General features: G+C 41.8%; 1 protein-coding gene across 3 annotated transcripts in view; it reads left to right on the top strand.

Moving 5' to 3' along the window:
* The window catches only part of NAV1 (neuron navigator 1), a 2,383,470-nt gene that overhangs the window by 1,638,978 nt on the left and 731,928 nt on the right, over nt 1–12,564 (top strand). For all 3 annotated transcript variants that reach the window (XM_044076515.1, XM_044076516.1, XM_044076517.1), the window contains one exon: nt 6,207–6,650. In XM_044076515.1, the coding sequence (XP_043932450.1) occupies nt 6,207–6,650 (444 nt within the window). The remainder of the gene's footprint in view (nt 1–6,206; nt 6,651–12,564) is intronic.

The following is a 12,564-nucleotide window of genomic DNA, read 5'->3' as shown; positions in this document are numbered from 1 at the left end:
ACATCAAGTTTGCATTGACGTGCTTCATGTTTCACTGTTGCAGCCCTAACATATGGGGTTAGCCAGCTCCCAGTAGCCCTCAGTCGGCCCAAATACCAGAGTCCTCGGTATATGACGTCGGCTGTAAAACTGATGTCAGAACGTCTGGTATAAAGGGAAGGAGCTGACGCCATTTCCTCAGTCTTTCTTGCCATGGAGGCTGAAGCAGATGCAATTTGCACTACTGCCGGTCGGGCATTTACCTTCTTTTTGCATTCCAACTACCAAGTTGAAGACGCCCTCAGATAAGTACCTCATTGGGGACCCTCTTAACTTACTTTAATGAGTGTCAGATAAAGTTAATAACTGTCTTGCCTGTGGAAAACAGATTCCGCACTGTGATTTCCATCCTATTGTATAACTTGCTTGGGCCTTGAGCACAACGTTCCTAATTGCGAACTCTGTGCTTCCTTCCACCCACATACCATAAGCCATAGAGCTAAGATTTTGTATAAGCATTTCGGAGTGTGGCCTAAGTTCGTCGGTGTGTTGTCTTCTGGTCTCCAGACTTCAGATGTACCTAGGAAACACAAGGACAAGGACCACAACAGGCCTAGGGTTAAATCTGCTGATGACGCACCAGTGAAATTGGTCATCAGCCCAGCGGTAGTCAGTGAGGCACTTTCGCAACCCCTGCAGTCTGCAGGTTTTCAGCCGAAGACCTCTGCCGAGACCTTTACAGAGTCCTCCATGCCGCAGGCTGCTATTTCGTCTTCAGACCCCCCCCCATCTGTCGCCGCCTCAGATGGGTCCGGAGCCGCTATGCAGGCACCGGCTTCTGACACCTCTTCTCTTCGACATGAGACCAGAGCCAGACCAACGACCTTAATTCAGACTTCTGCAGTTGCTAGGCCTCCTGAGTCCCTCCAGATTACTAGCAAACCTTCCAGCCGCAAAACTACTCACAAGTAGACATCGGCTTCCCCTCCTTTGCCTCAGTCCCAGTTGGTAAAGATGGCTAGTGATCTTCTTTCCCTTATTAAGGGCTCTCAAACCCCCCCTTCCAAGCGGGCTAGGGAATTGTCTCCTGATGTTTTTGTCTCAGATTCTGAGGTATCCAGTATTTCTGCTGGTGAAGAAGGGAATCCTCAACTTTTTTCTGGTTTTGAGGATTCTGATGCTGAGGACTCTATCCCTTTTGCCTCCCCTCCAGAAGATTTTTCCTTTGGGGATACTTTGAATACTCTTAGGGAGCACTTTAAATGGGAAAGTCAGGATTTTCCTCATTCTAAGAAAAGAATCAGGGAATTTTTGGATTTGCCACAGCATAAGCCTCTGGCTATACCTCCAGTTTTGGAAGTTGTGGATGATGTTTTCATGGAAAATTCTTTAACTGCTAATTCTGTTCCTCCTGCCCCCAGAAAACCTGATAGGTATTATAGGGTTCCTGGTTCTCATCAATTTCTTTTCAAAAATCCTACAGCTGATACTGAAATTATTTCTCAAGGCCCCAAGGGTGTTATGGCTAATATTGCTAAAAACCGTGTACCTTCTGATAAGGAGTCCAGGGCCTTGGACAGGTGGGATAAAAAAGTCTATACCTCTCTTGCCATTAGATCTGTGAACTGCCTTTTTCACATGCTTAAGTATCAGCAGCATACTTTGGTGGCTATTAAGGCTAAACTTGGGTATGTTCCTTCCATGTCAGAGAACAAAGACTTACAAGATTTACTAAATTCTGCCACTCTAGTTAATAAGCATTCACTACATTGTGGTTTTGTCACTTTGGAGGCTTCCTGCAGAGCAGCAGCCACTGGTTCCATTATTAGAAGGCATGCTTGGCTTAGGGAGCAACCTGTTTCTGAACCAGTTAAATCTAAATTGCTGGATGTTCCTTTGCACAAAGACAACCTTTTTGGTAACTAGGCTGAGGAGGTACTGAAGAAGTTGGAGAATAAGGCGAAATCTATGCAAGCTGTTAAAGATTTCTTTCAGGTTCAGCCTCCTCGGTTTAGTAGGCATTATCCTTCCAAGAATTGGTCTTTCCCTGATCCTGGCAAGCAGGGTCACTCTAGGCCTAGGGGTTTCAGATCTTCCAGAGGGCAGGCTTCTGCCCCTCAAAAGGCTAAACAATGGCATTCTTCTTCTTCTAAAGCGGGAAGTTCTAAGCCAGCTTCCCAAAGCAAACATTCTCAATGACTCTGACCATCTAGTGCTACCTCTGCGGGCCCAGGGTTTCCTTTGGGGGGGAAGGTTAGCCAGTTTCGCAGTGGTATGGTCTACCATCACAGACAGATGGGTGCTCAGTATAGTAAACCAAGGTTACAAGTTTTATTTTCACACCTTCTCTGTTCTACAAGGGTACCCCAGACATACCCAGAACTCTCAGGGTAGAGGTAGAAAATCAAATTTCTTCTCTACTGACCATGGGTGCTATAGACCTAGTACCTGCAGCTCAGGCAGACCTAGGTTTTTATTCAAGACTTTTGCTGGTACCCAAAAAGGGGGCACCTGGCGCCCTATCCTGGATCTGTCTATTCTAAACACTTTTCTGGTGATTCCCAAATTCAAGATGCTCACTCTTCAACAGTTACTGCCAATGCTGGACAAGGACTCATGGCTGGTAACTTTGGATCTCAAGGAGGCTTATCTGCACATCCCAATAAGGGAAAGTTGCAGGCAGTTCCTTCGTTTCAGGGCTGGGGAGCAACACTTCCAATTCCCTGCACTGCCCTTTGGCTTATCTACTGCTCCTAGAGTTTTCACGAAGTGCCTGGCGCCAGCCATTGCATTTTGCAGGCAAAGAAACATTCAAATTTATCCTTACTTGGATGACTGTCTCATTCATGCAAACTCCCCAGAACAACTAAATAAGGATTTGGACTTCGTGAAGAACATTCTCACCTCTCTGGGTTACACTCTCAACGAAAAGCAGTCAAAGTTGGTTCTAACAAGGGAGACTGTTTTCCTGGGAGCGAGTCTGAATACAGCCACCCAGATAGTATTCCTTCCTCAAGAGAAACAAGAAGATCTTTCCGCTTACTTCAAGAACTTGGCATGCATGACCCAGCTCTCTGCAAGGCAATTCCTGCAAGCACTGGGCTTCATGGCTTCATGTATCCTGATGATCCCATGTGCAAGGCTGCATATGAGAAAATTTCAGTGGTACCTCAAGAACCTTTGGTGTCAACACACACAGGACTTAGACTTGATTCTTCCCCTTATTCCCTGTCTACAATGGAGTTTCTTTGGTGGGCGACAGCCTGTTCTCACAACAAGGGTCTGCCTTTCCGCACACCACCTGCCAGCCAGACTCTCACCGACTCTCACCACAGACACCTCAGATTATGCATCGGGAGTGCATCCGGAAGGCAGGGGCATACAGGGGACTTGGAGCACTCAGCAGATTCATCTGCACATAAACTTAAAAGAATTGATGGCAGTGCAGCAGGCCTTGCTGGCTTTCAAGGACCTACTCTACTTTGGGACTCTTTTGATCAGGACAGACAATACCACAGTCATATGGTACATCAACAAGCAGGGGGGGACTCACTTTTACCCCTTGTGCAGACACAGCATGAGACTATGGCCCTTAGCGGCTTCCATGGGCATACATCTAATAGCCCAGTATCTTCCAGGGAGGCTAAACTCCTTGGCGGATCAGTTGAGCAGACATGTTCTGGATCCTCACGAGTGGCAACTGAACAAGATCATCTTCCAGTGCATCATTCAGCGTTGGGGCACTCCACAAGTGGATCTTTTCTCCTCTCATACCAATCATCTCCTTCCAACCTTCTGCACCAGGGAGTTTCCCAACAAAGCCTGAAGAGTGGACGCTTTGTCCTTCCCATGGACACAGCTCTCAATTTATGCCTTCCCTCCTCTGCCTGTTCTTCCCAGAGTGCTGCTAAAGATCAGGGACGAAAAACCAAGGGCTATTCTTATAGCACCAGACTGGCCCAGGCAGCATTGGTATCCCCTTCTTCACAGCCTTTCCAAAGCTCAGCCTTGGCATCTTCCCCCTGGTACCAGATCTGTTGGTTCAGGAAGGGGGAAGTTTCTTCATTCTCATCTTCAAACTCTGCATTTAGGTGCATGGCTAATACTTTAAATCTTTCCCAGCAGGTGGTTGAAGTTCTTCATGAGGCCAGGAGGCCTAGCACCAGGAAATCCTGTGCAGATAAATGGAAGAGATTTTGCTCTTGGATGCAGGCTAAAGGAAAAGACTCTTCTCATCCTTCTCTTTCCCTCATTCTTGATTATCTAGCAGGCTTGCTTAATGGTGGACTTTCTTTATCTTCAATCAAGATTCATGCTTCAGCAGTTTCTGCTTATTGTTCTTTTGAGCAACACATTTTTTCTCACCCCTTGATGAAGCAGTTCCTGAGGGGAGCTAGCAATCTTAGACCTCCCAGAAGAGCTCCTACTCCTGCTTGGGATCTTAATTTTGTCCAGGGAGAAGCTTACTCTACCTCCTTTTGAACCAGCTGCTGCTGCACATTTAAAGTTTCTGTCCAGGAAGACTGCTTTTCTTTTGGCTATTACTTCTGCCAGAAGGGTTTCTGAGCTGCAAGCCTTGATGGCAGTAGAACCTTTCATTATATTTCATACCGATCGGGTTTCTCTGAGAACTAATCCCTCCTTTATGCCTAAGGTGGTTTCCAGTCTGACCCTTGACCCGTCTATTCACCTGCCTACCTTTTTTAATAATCCTCAGAATAAAGGGGAAAGGATTCTACACGCTCTTGATATGCACAGACAGCTGAGATTTTACAGGACTAAACCCTTTCGGAAGTCTGAGCAGTTGTTGGTTAGTTTTGCTCCTGGGGCTCAGGGTAAAGCTATTTTGAAACAAACCATCTCCAAATGGATTGCTCATTGTATTCACTTTTGTTACCTGCAGCATGGGAAGGTTTCCCCTCAGGGTATTAGGACCCATTCTACTAGAGCAGCCTCTACCTCTGCAGCTTTTTTGAGAGGTGTGCCTACTAAGGACATTCTAGAAGCAGCTACTTGGTCTCCTGTCCATACTTTCACAAAGCATTGCAATCTACCTTGTTTTATAAAGCCAGGGCTGGTTTTGCCTCTGCAGTTTTGCAAGGCCTCCTTACCAACCCTTAATCTGTGATTGTTCCTCCCCCCTTTGTTTTTTCATGGGCTTTGGGAATCAACCCATATGTTAGGACTGCTACAGTGAAACATGAAGAACATAGTACAGTTGTGTGCACTTACCATAAATGTAGATGTTCGAGTGTATTCACTGTTGCAGTCCTGGTTTCTCACCCTCCATTCCCCCTTTTTTTCCTAAGGCACAGACTACATATTTCATTTTTTGGATGGCATGTTTCGAGGGTGTTTACTTCCTGGGTTAGCCTTCTTTTGGGGGCTCCTGACAGTTAAGGCAAGAAAAATTGAGGAAATGGCGTTAGCTGCCTCCCTTTATACCTGACGTTCTGACATCAGTTTTACAGCCGACGGCATATACCAAGGACTCTGGTATTCCGGCCGACTGAGGGCTACCAGGAGCCGGATAACCCCATATGTTAGGACTGCAACAGTGAATACACTCGAACATCTACATTTATGGTAAGTGTACACAACTGTACTTTCTTTATATTCCAAGTTCCAGTGGTGTATAATTATTTGTAGCATTGGACTTTCATCTCTGAGTAGCTCAGCAAGTGGGCTTCCTTCTGGCTTTAATCCATTTGCATCATTAACTAGAGAACTACTTGTATTTGTTCTCCATTCCACCCCAGTAGTATACTGGGCACTTTTGAGACCTGAAGGCCTTATCTGTCTTTGTAATTTTTACACCTCTGTATATTTATAAAACACGTAGGCATTCACAACACTACTGTAAACAGTCATGAAGCAAGTGAAAAACCTGCTGCAGTAAAAATCTCCTACAAAACAGATGCTGCAGTAAAAGTGAAAACAAAGTAATTACAAACTTAATACATTTGAACAGTTTAAAGATGCAGTGCATCTCAGATGTGGCATGACGTTTATACATTCATTGACTGTCTCTGAGAACGTTTGGCATTTCAATACAGAATTGAATAGGCATAGAGCATTTAGGTGCATATCCAAAAAGAAGTAGGATGCTCGTTAACAAAGTGCTGTAGCTTATCCTTTACATAGAGTAATAGGTAAACTGCATGTAATGGGCTTTCTGTGCTGACAGATTCATTATTTTTAATTATTTTTATTGCATATATTTACAGGGTGATTGGCACGAAACCAATGGGAAAGCCGCCATCTTTGGCTAACTTGGATAAAGTGAACTCGAACAGCCTGGACATACCATCATCCTCTGCTGCTGTTGAGCATCATCCATTGCACTATAGTAAAGTGCAGGACTTTCTCCCTGTGGCTACACCTGGTAGTACCCACCTGACATCCTGTCTCGTACCGAGCCCAGCACCAGTACTCAACATCAACTCAAGCAGCTTCTCACAAGACATGGGGTTGCTGGACAACTTCAGTGAACAGTCAGAACCCTTAATGTATCCCAAGCTTTCAGGGATGCACAGGAGCATGGAGTCACTCCATTTGCCAATCAGCATGCCTAGCTCTCTCACTGCAACCTGCACTGCCATCCCGCGAGAAGATGATGCTGCTGGCAAACTGAGCTGGACAGGCAACCTCCGATCAGGACAGACAGACAGGTAAAAAAAAATACAGCTACATGTGAGTTTCTTATTTTTGTAATGGGAGATAATAAATATTCAAAATGTTTCTGACATGAGAACAGAGTTTATAGGTGGATCACAGAATGTCTTCTACAGGATATGACCCCCCCCCCATTTTAGTACATTTTATACTTCCAGTGGTGATGTCAGTGAAGTGAACAATGATGCGTTCATTAGCCCTGCCTTGTAATATCTTCTCATTATTTTGTTCTTGTCCATCCTTGTAATGTGAGAAATGAATAACACTGTCTTTCGGCTTTTCCCGGTTAGGGGTCGCCACAGCGGAACTCCGGTCCGCTAATGATTGGCAGTAGATTTTTATGTGCTGGCTTGCCGGGCCTAACACACAACCTTCAACGAAGGAACACCCATTCACGCATGTCGACACACAGAAGACGCTCTAACTGAGAATCGAACGTGCAACATCTGTGAGGCGACAACGCTACCGCAGCACCACCACCGCAGTTATGTCCGTCATTAAGTCCTGTGTTTAAACAGCTGTTATCTAACAGAAAATACTTTTGTTTGATTTGCCAAAGATTTGGCAACTGAAGTGGTGAAGTCCTAGTATAAGCATTTATTATATGTTGTCCAGGTGAGTGAAATGGCTATAAGACCATTTTCAGCCTGGTGGCACAAAAGTGTTCCAAGGAGAGCAGACCTACAACATATGTAACTACGAGTGACAAAAAATACTACACTTTACACTACAAAAATTGTGTACAGAACATTTGGAAATGTACAAAAATGTAAGTTTGTGCACTTGGGAAAAGCAATAAAAACAATAAAGAGCAAAGCATTTTCAGATAAAAGATTTAAAAGAATGTTCTTCGCTGTTCTCTTATAAAGCAGTGACATTTTACGATTTTAAGCAGATGTTCTGTTTTTTTTTCTTTGAACATAAACCAATTTTGTTCATTTCTCGGAATTGGCAGATGTGCCTTTTCAACTGGCAGGTACAATCAGGGCCTGCCTTAGCCGAAATGGCGCCCTAGGCGAAGTAGTGCTCCGATGCCCCTTAAGCCCCACCCACACCACACATGAAACACCCCTATTTGAGCCACACCCACTGGGTTATTCTCCAAGAAAGCCACTCCAGTCATTTCCTTAAATTATTTAAATGCTTAGGAAGAAAAAGATACCTTGTAATGTAGTTAAACTGCAGCTACCTTTGCATATGCATTTTATACTTGAAATACCAGAGCCAGATCATGGTCAAGTAGAGTCCTAGGAAGGGTAATAGACCGCCACCTCAGAGCAACCCCCAGCAGCAGCCCCGTCCTCAGCCATTCCATTGTTTGGTTATCTCACCAGTTACCATGCATACTGTTCTATTTGCCTCTACAGTGATTACAGATATTGAAATAAAATAGCACAAACACCAAAAGCCATTCGCTAAACAAACAAAACAATGAAAACAGACTCAGCATGAGCAGTAAACTTCTCTGCCCTTGACGCTCACATTCATTGAAACGACATGAAAACCCACATTAATAGAAATGCATCTGGTTGGTGGAGAGTTAAGTTTACCTTTGGGCTGTTTTCAAAACAGACTCCTTGCAGACATTTTTTAGGGCCATGCATATATGTATTTATTCTTTAATTCACTTTCCTGATTGTATTGAATTATATTCCTTGTATAATACAGCACCATTTGTTAGAATATGTTTTAAATTTGTAGTTTTAAACATTCTTTTAATAAGCAGTGAAACAAAATGTATGAACCAACAGCTACCCATTCTAGAACATTTCAACAATAAAAGGCCACTCAAGACTTCTGTCATTACAATCCACCAGTGTTATTCCACACGCACAATGTCTGCAGAAGTAAAATTATCTGAATTCCACATTAAAGACATCTGTAACTAATGAAGAGGTTGCTACTGGCAAACAACTTTACATATCAATGTTATCTACAAATTCAGTGCCTGCTGCCCTTGAAAAATGTATTGCCTGTATTACATTGAAAAATTGGTAAGTTGGTAATATTGCAATAAGAAATGACTAACAAGTTCACAGTCACTAGGTATCTCATACAAAAGGACATACTCAGGAATGTAGAACCCCTATCCCTCCTTATAATGCACCAAATAATCAACAATCGTATGGGCACTGCATGTCAGCACTCCAGCTACATGGTGTGGGAGTGGAATCCACAGCCTTCTGCACCAAGGGCAATTATGCTACTAGCATGCTTTCAGATTCTACAACACAGTGTGCCATTTGATAAACAAAAAGCAACTAGTTGCACATTGAAAACATTTACACTTGTTACAGTGTGTTAAATGTCGCCTCACAGTAAGATGTTGTCCTGTTCGATTCTCAGCTAGAGCGTCTTCTGTGTGGAGACATGTGTGAATGGGCATACCTTCGTTGAAGGTTGTGCATCAGGGCCGGCAACTCGGCATGTAAAAATCTACTGCCAATCTTTAGCGGACCGGAGTTCTGCTGTGGTGACCCCTAACCGGAAAAAGCCGAAAGTCACAACAACAGTGTGTTAAATGTGTAGCTTTGAACATTTTTCCAGTAAGTAATGAAACAAAATGTATGATCCAATAATGACAAAACTGTCCATTTCAGAACATTTTAACTATAAAAGGCCCCTCAGACTTCCTCAAACAGTATCAGTCAGTAAGCACAATCTGTGCAGAAGTCAAATTCATCTGACTAATTCTACTTTAAAGAGATTTGTAACTAATGAAGAGGCTGTTGCTGGCAGAGAACTTTACATTTCACTGTTCCATCTACAAAGTCAGTGCTTGCTGCCCTTGAAGAATTAATTGCATACGTTGTATTAAAGAAAAAATGGTACACTGGTAATATTGCAATAGAGAATGACTGAGAAACAGACAAGTTCATAGTTACTAGGCATCTTAAACAAAGGATGGCACACTAAGGTATGCAGAACTCATATCCCCTCTTAAAATGCAACAAATAATTGGCAACTAGGACATTACATACCATGCCTCCATACCTCTCAACCTCTTAGTACAAGAAATCTGAACAAAGCCTAAAATAATGGGGGGGGGGTGGCACAAAGGCCCCCAAACAGGAGCAGATTATAAATATTGCTCTTATAGACTTAGAAAGTTGCTAGAATAACAGCATTTGTCTTAGCATGCATTTTCTGAAGGAAATAAAGGCTGAAAATCAAATGTATGATATTTAGTTATTTAAATCCTCAATGATTTGCCAGAAAAACCACAAACTTTATGAGGAATAGGTCAAAAATATGAGGCAAAGGTCTGGACAGTTGAGAGGTATGCATACCTCTCAACCTCTTAGTGCAATAAATCTGGACAAAGCCTAACATTATGTAGATGCAATGGTAGAAAAAGTAGGGATAGATTTTAAATATTGCACTTTTGTAACTTAGAAAGTTGATTTTTTTGATCTACAAAAACACTAACATAAAACTGCTTAGCTTAAGATCATTCTTACATTAAAATGGCCCACAAGAAAACCCTGAGTATTATACAACTAATATCAGTATTCGAAAAATGTAAACTTGTATAAAAAAACAAAGTAAACGCAACCACGCTGCTCTTTTAAACAATATATATATATATATTATGTGTGTGTGTGTGTGTGTCTATATACACACACACACACACACACACACACACACACACACACACACACACACACACACACACACACACCACACACCACACACCTCTCAACCTCATACAGCAAGAAATCTGGACAAAGGCACAAATAACAGGGAACAAAGGCCCAAAAATTGGGACATTTTTAAATATTGCTCTTACAAACTTAAAAAGTTAATAGAATAAAAGGTTTTGCACTAACAAATTTTCTGAATGGTATGAAGCCTAAAACTCAAATGTCTGGCAGTGTTTTCTGACTTAAGTCCCCAATGATTTGCCAGAAAACCACAATTTTAAGAGTAATAGACCAGAAATATGATGCAAAAGTCTGGATATGCCCAAAAATCTGTACAATTGAGAGGTGTAACTATATATATGAAAATCATTATTTTAGGTCACTTAAGTGGTAAATCACAGAACTACAAAATTTGAGGACAGTTGAGAGGTATGTTGCACACACGTAGCTGCTCTCTCTCACATAGCAACACACATACACACCTACTCTCTCACAAAGTCACAAAGCAACACCCATACCTTCTCTTTCACACAAAAACTAGTTTAAATTCCACACTCCTCCTCTCTCATACAACACAGACACACACCTTCTCTCTCATACACACACCTACTCTCACACACAGTAACACATGCACTTTATCTCTCATTCAAACAGAACAACTAAATTAAATTCCATACACACACAGACATGCTTTCTCTTACATACAGAACACACTAAGGTACCTTCTGCTATTTAATACTCATCTTCATAATTATATTTATGTATGTCACAGTCATATGTGTGTATGTATATATATATATATATATATATATATATATATATATATATAGTCAGTTATAGACAAGTGAAAGTATACATAAAATCTGCATCTTCTTCCTTTCTTTCACAAGTGTTTTTTTATAATCCTTTAATTTGTTGTACTTAGTTTAAATGCTAGTGTGTATAAACTAAATGGCAGAGATACAGTTAGGATTTATTGATGTTTTTGGCTGGTATATACGAATGGAGCGGTTATAAGATATGAGTCTTTTTCCCTTTCTTTCATAGTCATTTTCTCTCAAGTTTAACATATAAATTTTCAAAGAATAAATGAGTGGAATGCAGTAGTACTCTTTAAGGATCGATAGCAATACTATGCGAATTACCAATATACTCGTGCAGCTATGCAGTAATGCAACTAGTTTATATTTAATGATGAAACAGCATTTAATTGACTCTTGATAAATAGAATGGTATTGGTCTTACTTATTAACTCTAATTATAAAGCCTTTTAATAGTATATAAACTCTAATTTTGTATGACCGAAATAAAAAGCTTTCTGAAGTGTGGGGATGGACCTGAACAATAATATGCAATGAGATATGCGTTTGTATTGTATTGAATTCTCGACATATTTCTTAGTTGACATGCGGTTGACTTATAATGCTGTACTGAAGAAAAAATGTACAAGCTAACTAAATGTTGCTCTTAACTTACAGTTGATGTTTAAAAATCTTATTCTTGCCACAGTCGTATGGGTAGAAGCAATAAGCTGTCAAGTAAATGCCTCAGTTGCTGTATACAAGTTGACAGTCATGTTGACACAACCTTTAAACCGAAAATGTTTCTGGTTACCTTAGTTACGGCTAAACAACTCGTAATGTGAAGTTGTTCAATCTCGCCTTCATTCTTACTGATGGGTTTGGAGCCGATCCTCGGCTCTGAGTCAGCCTATTTGCAAAGCTCGAGGTCTCTAACAGCTCGAGGCCAAAGCCCTATCCCACAATGCACCTCTACTTTCCCCAGATCTAGTTTGCCGCTGCAACTGATCATGCATTTCTCTACAGCTCAGGCTGTTGGAGAGATAAGTTTATTCTTTTGTGCTACAAATTTCAGTATAATTCTATATCTTCTTGATGTTCTTTGTGTTTCACTGTTGCAGTCATTACATTTGGGTTATCTGCTTGCAGGTAGCCCTCAGTCGGCCTGATTAACAAAGTCTTGGGTCCTGCGTCGGTTGCTGTCCCTTCTTCCATGACGTCAGGTCGTCAGGGGTATAAAACATGCAGCCAACACCATTACATCAGTCTTTCTTGCCTTGCGGTGCCCGAAGCAGAAGCAATTTGCAAGTGCCGGTTGGCCGACTCCTGAAATTTTCGTTTTCGAGTTTCAGAACTGAAGTCTTCAACTAAAGAGAAGTACCCCGATGAGGAAACCTTTTCTTGCTCCTTACTGATGTCAGTAAAAGGTAATAATTGCATTACTTGTGGAAAGCAAATATCTCATA

This window comes from Protopterus annectens, chromosome 7.part0 (genome assembly GCF_019279795.1).
Source record: "Protopterus annectens isolate FY-2018-M chromosome 7.part0, PAN1.0, whole genome shotgun sequence".
NCBI lineage: Eukaryota > Metazoa > Chordata > Ceratodontiformes > Protopteridae > Protopterus > Protopterus annectens.
This window is presented reverse-complemented; position numbering and strand designations above follow the sequence as displayed.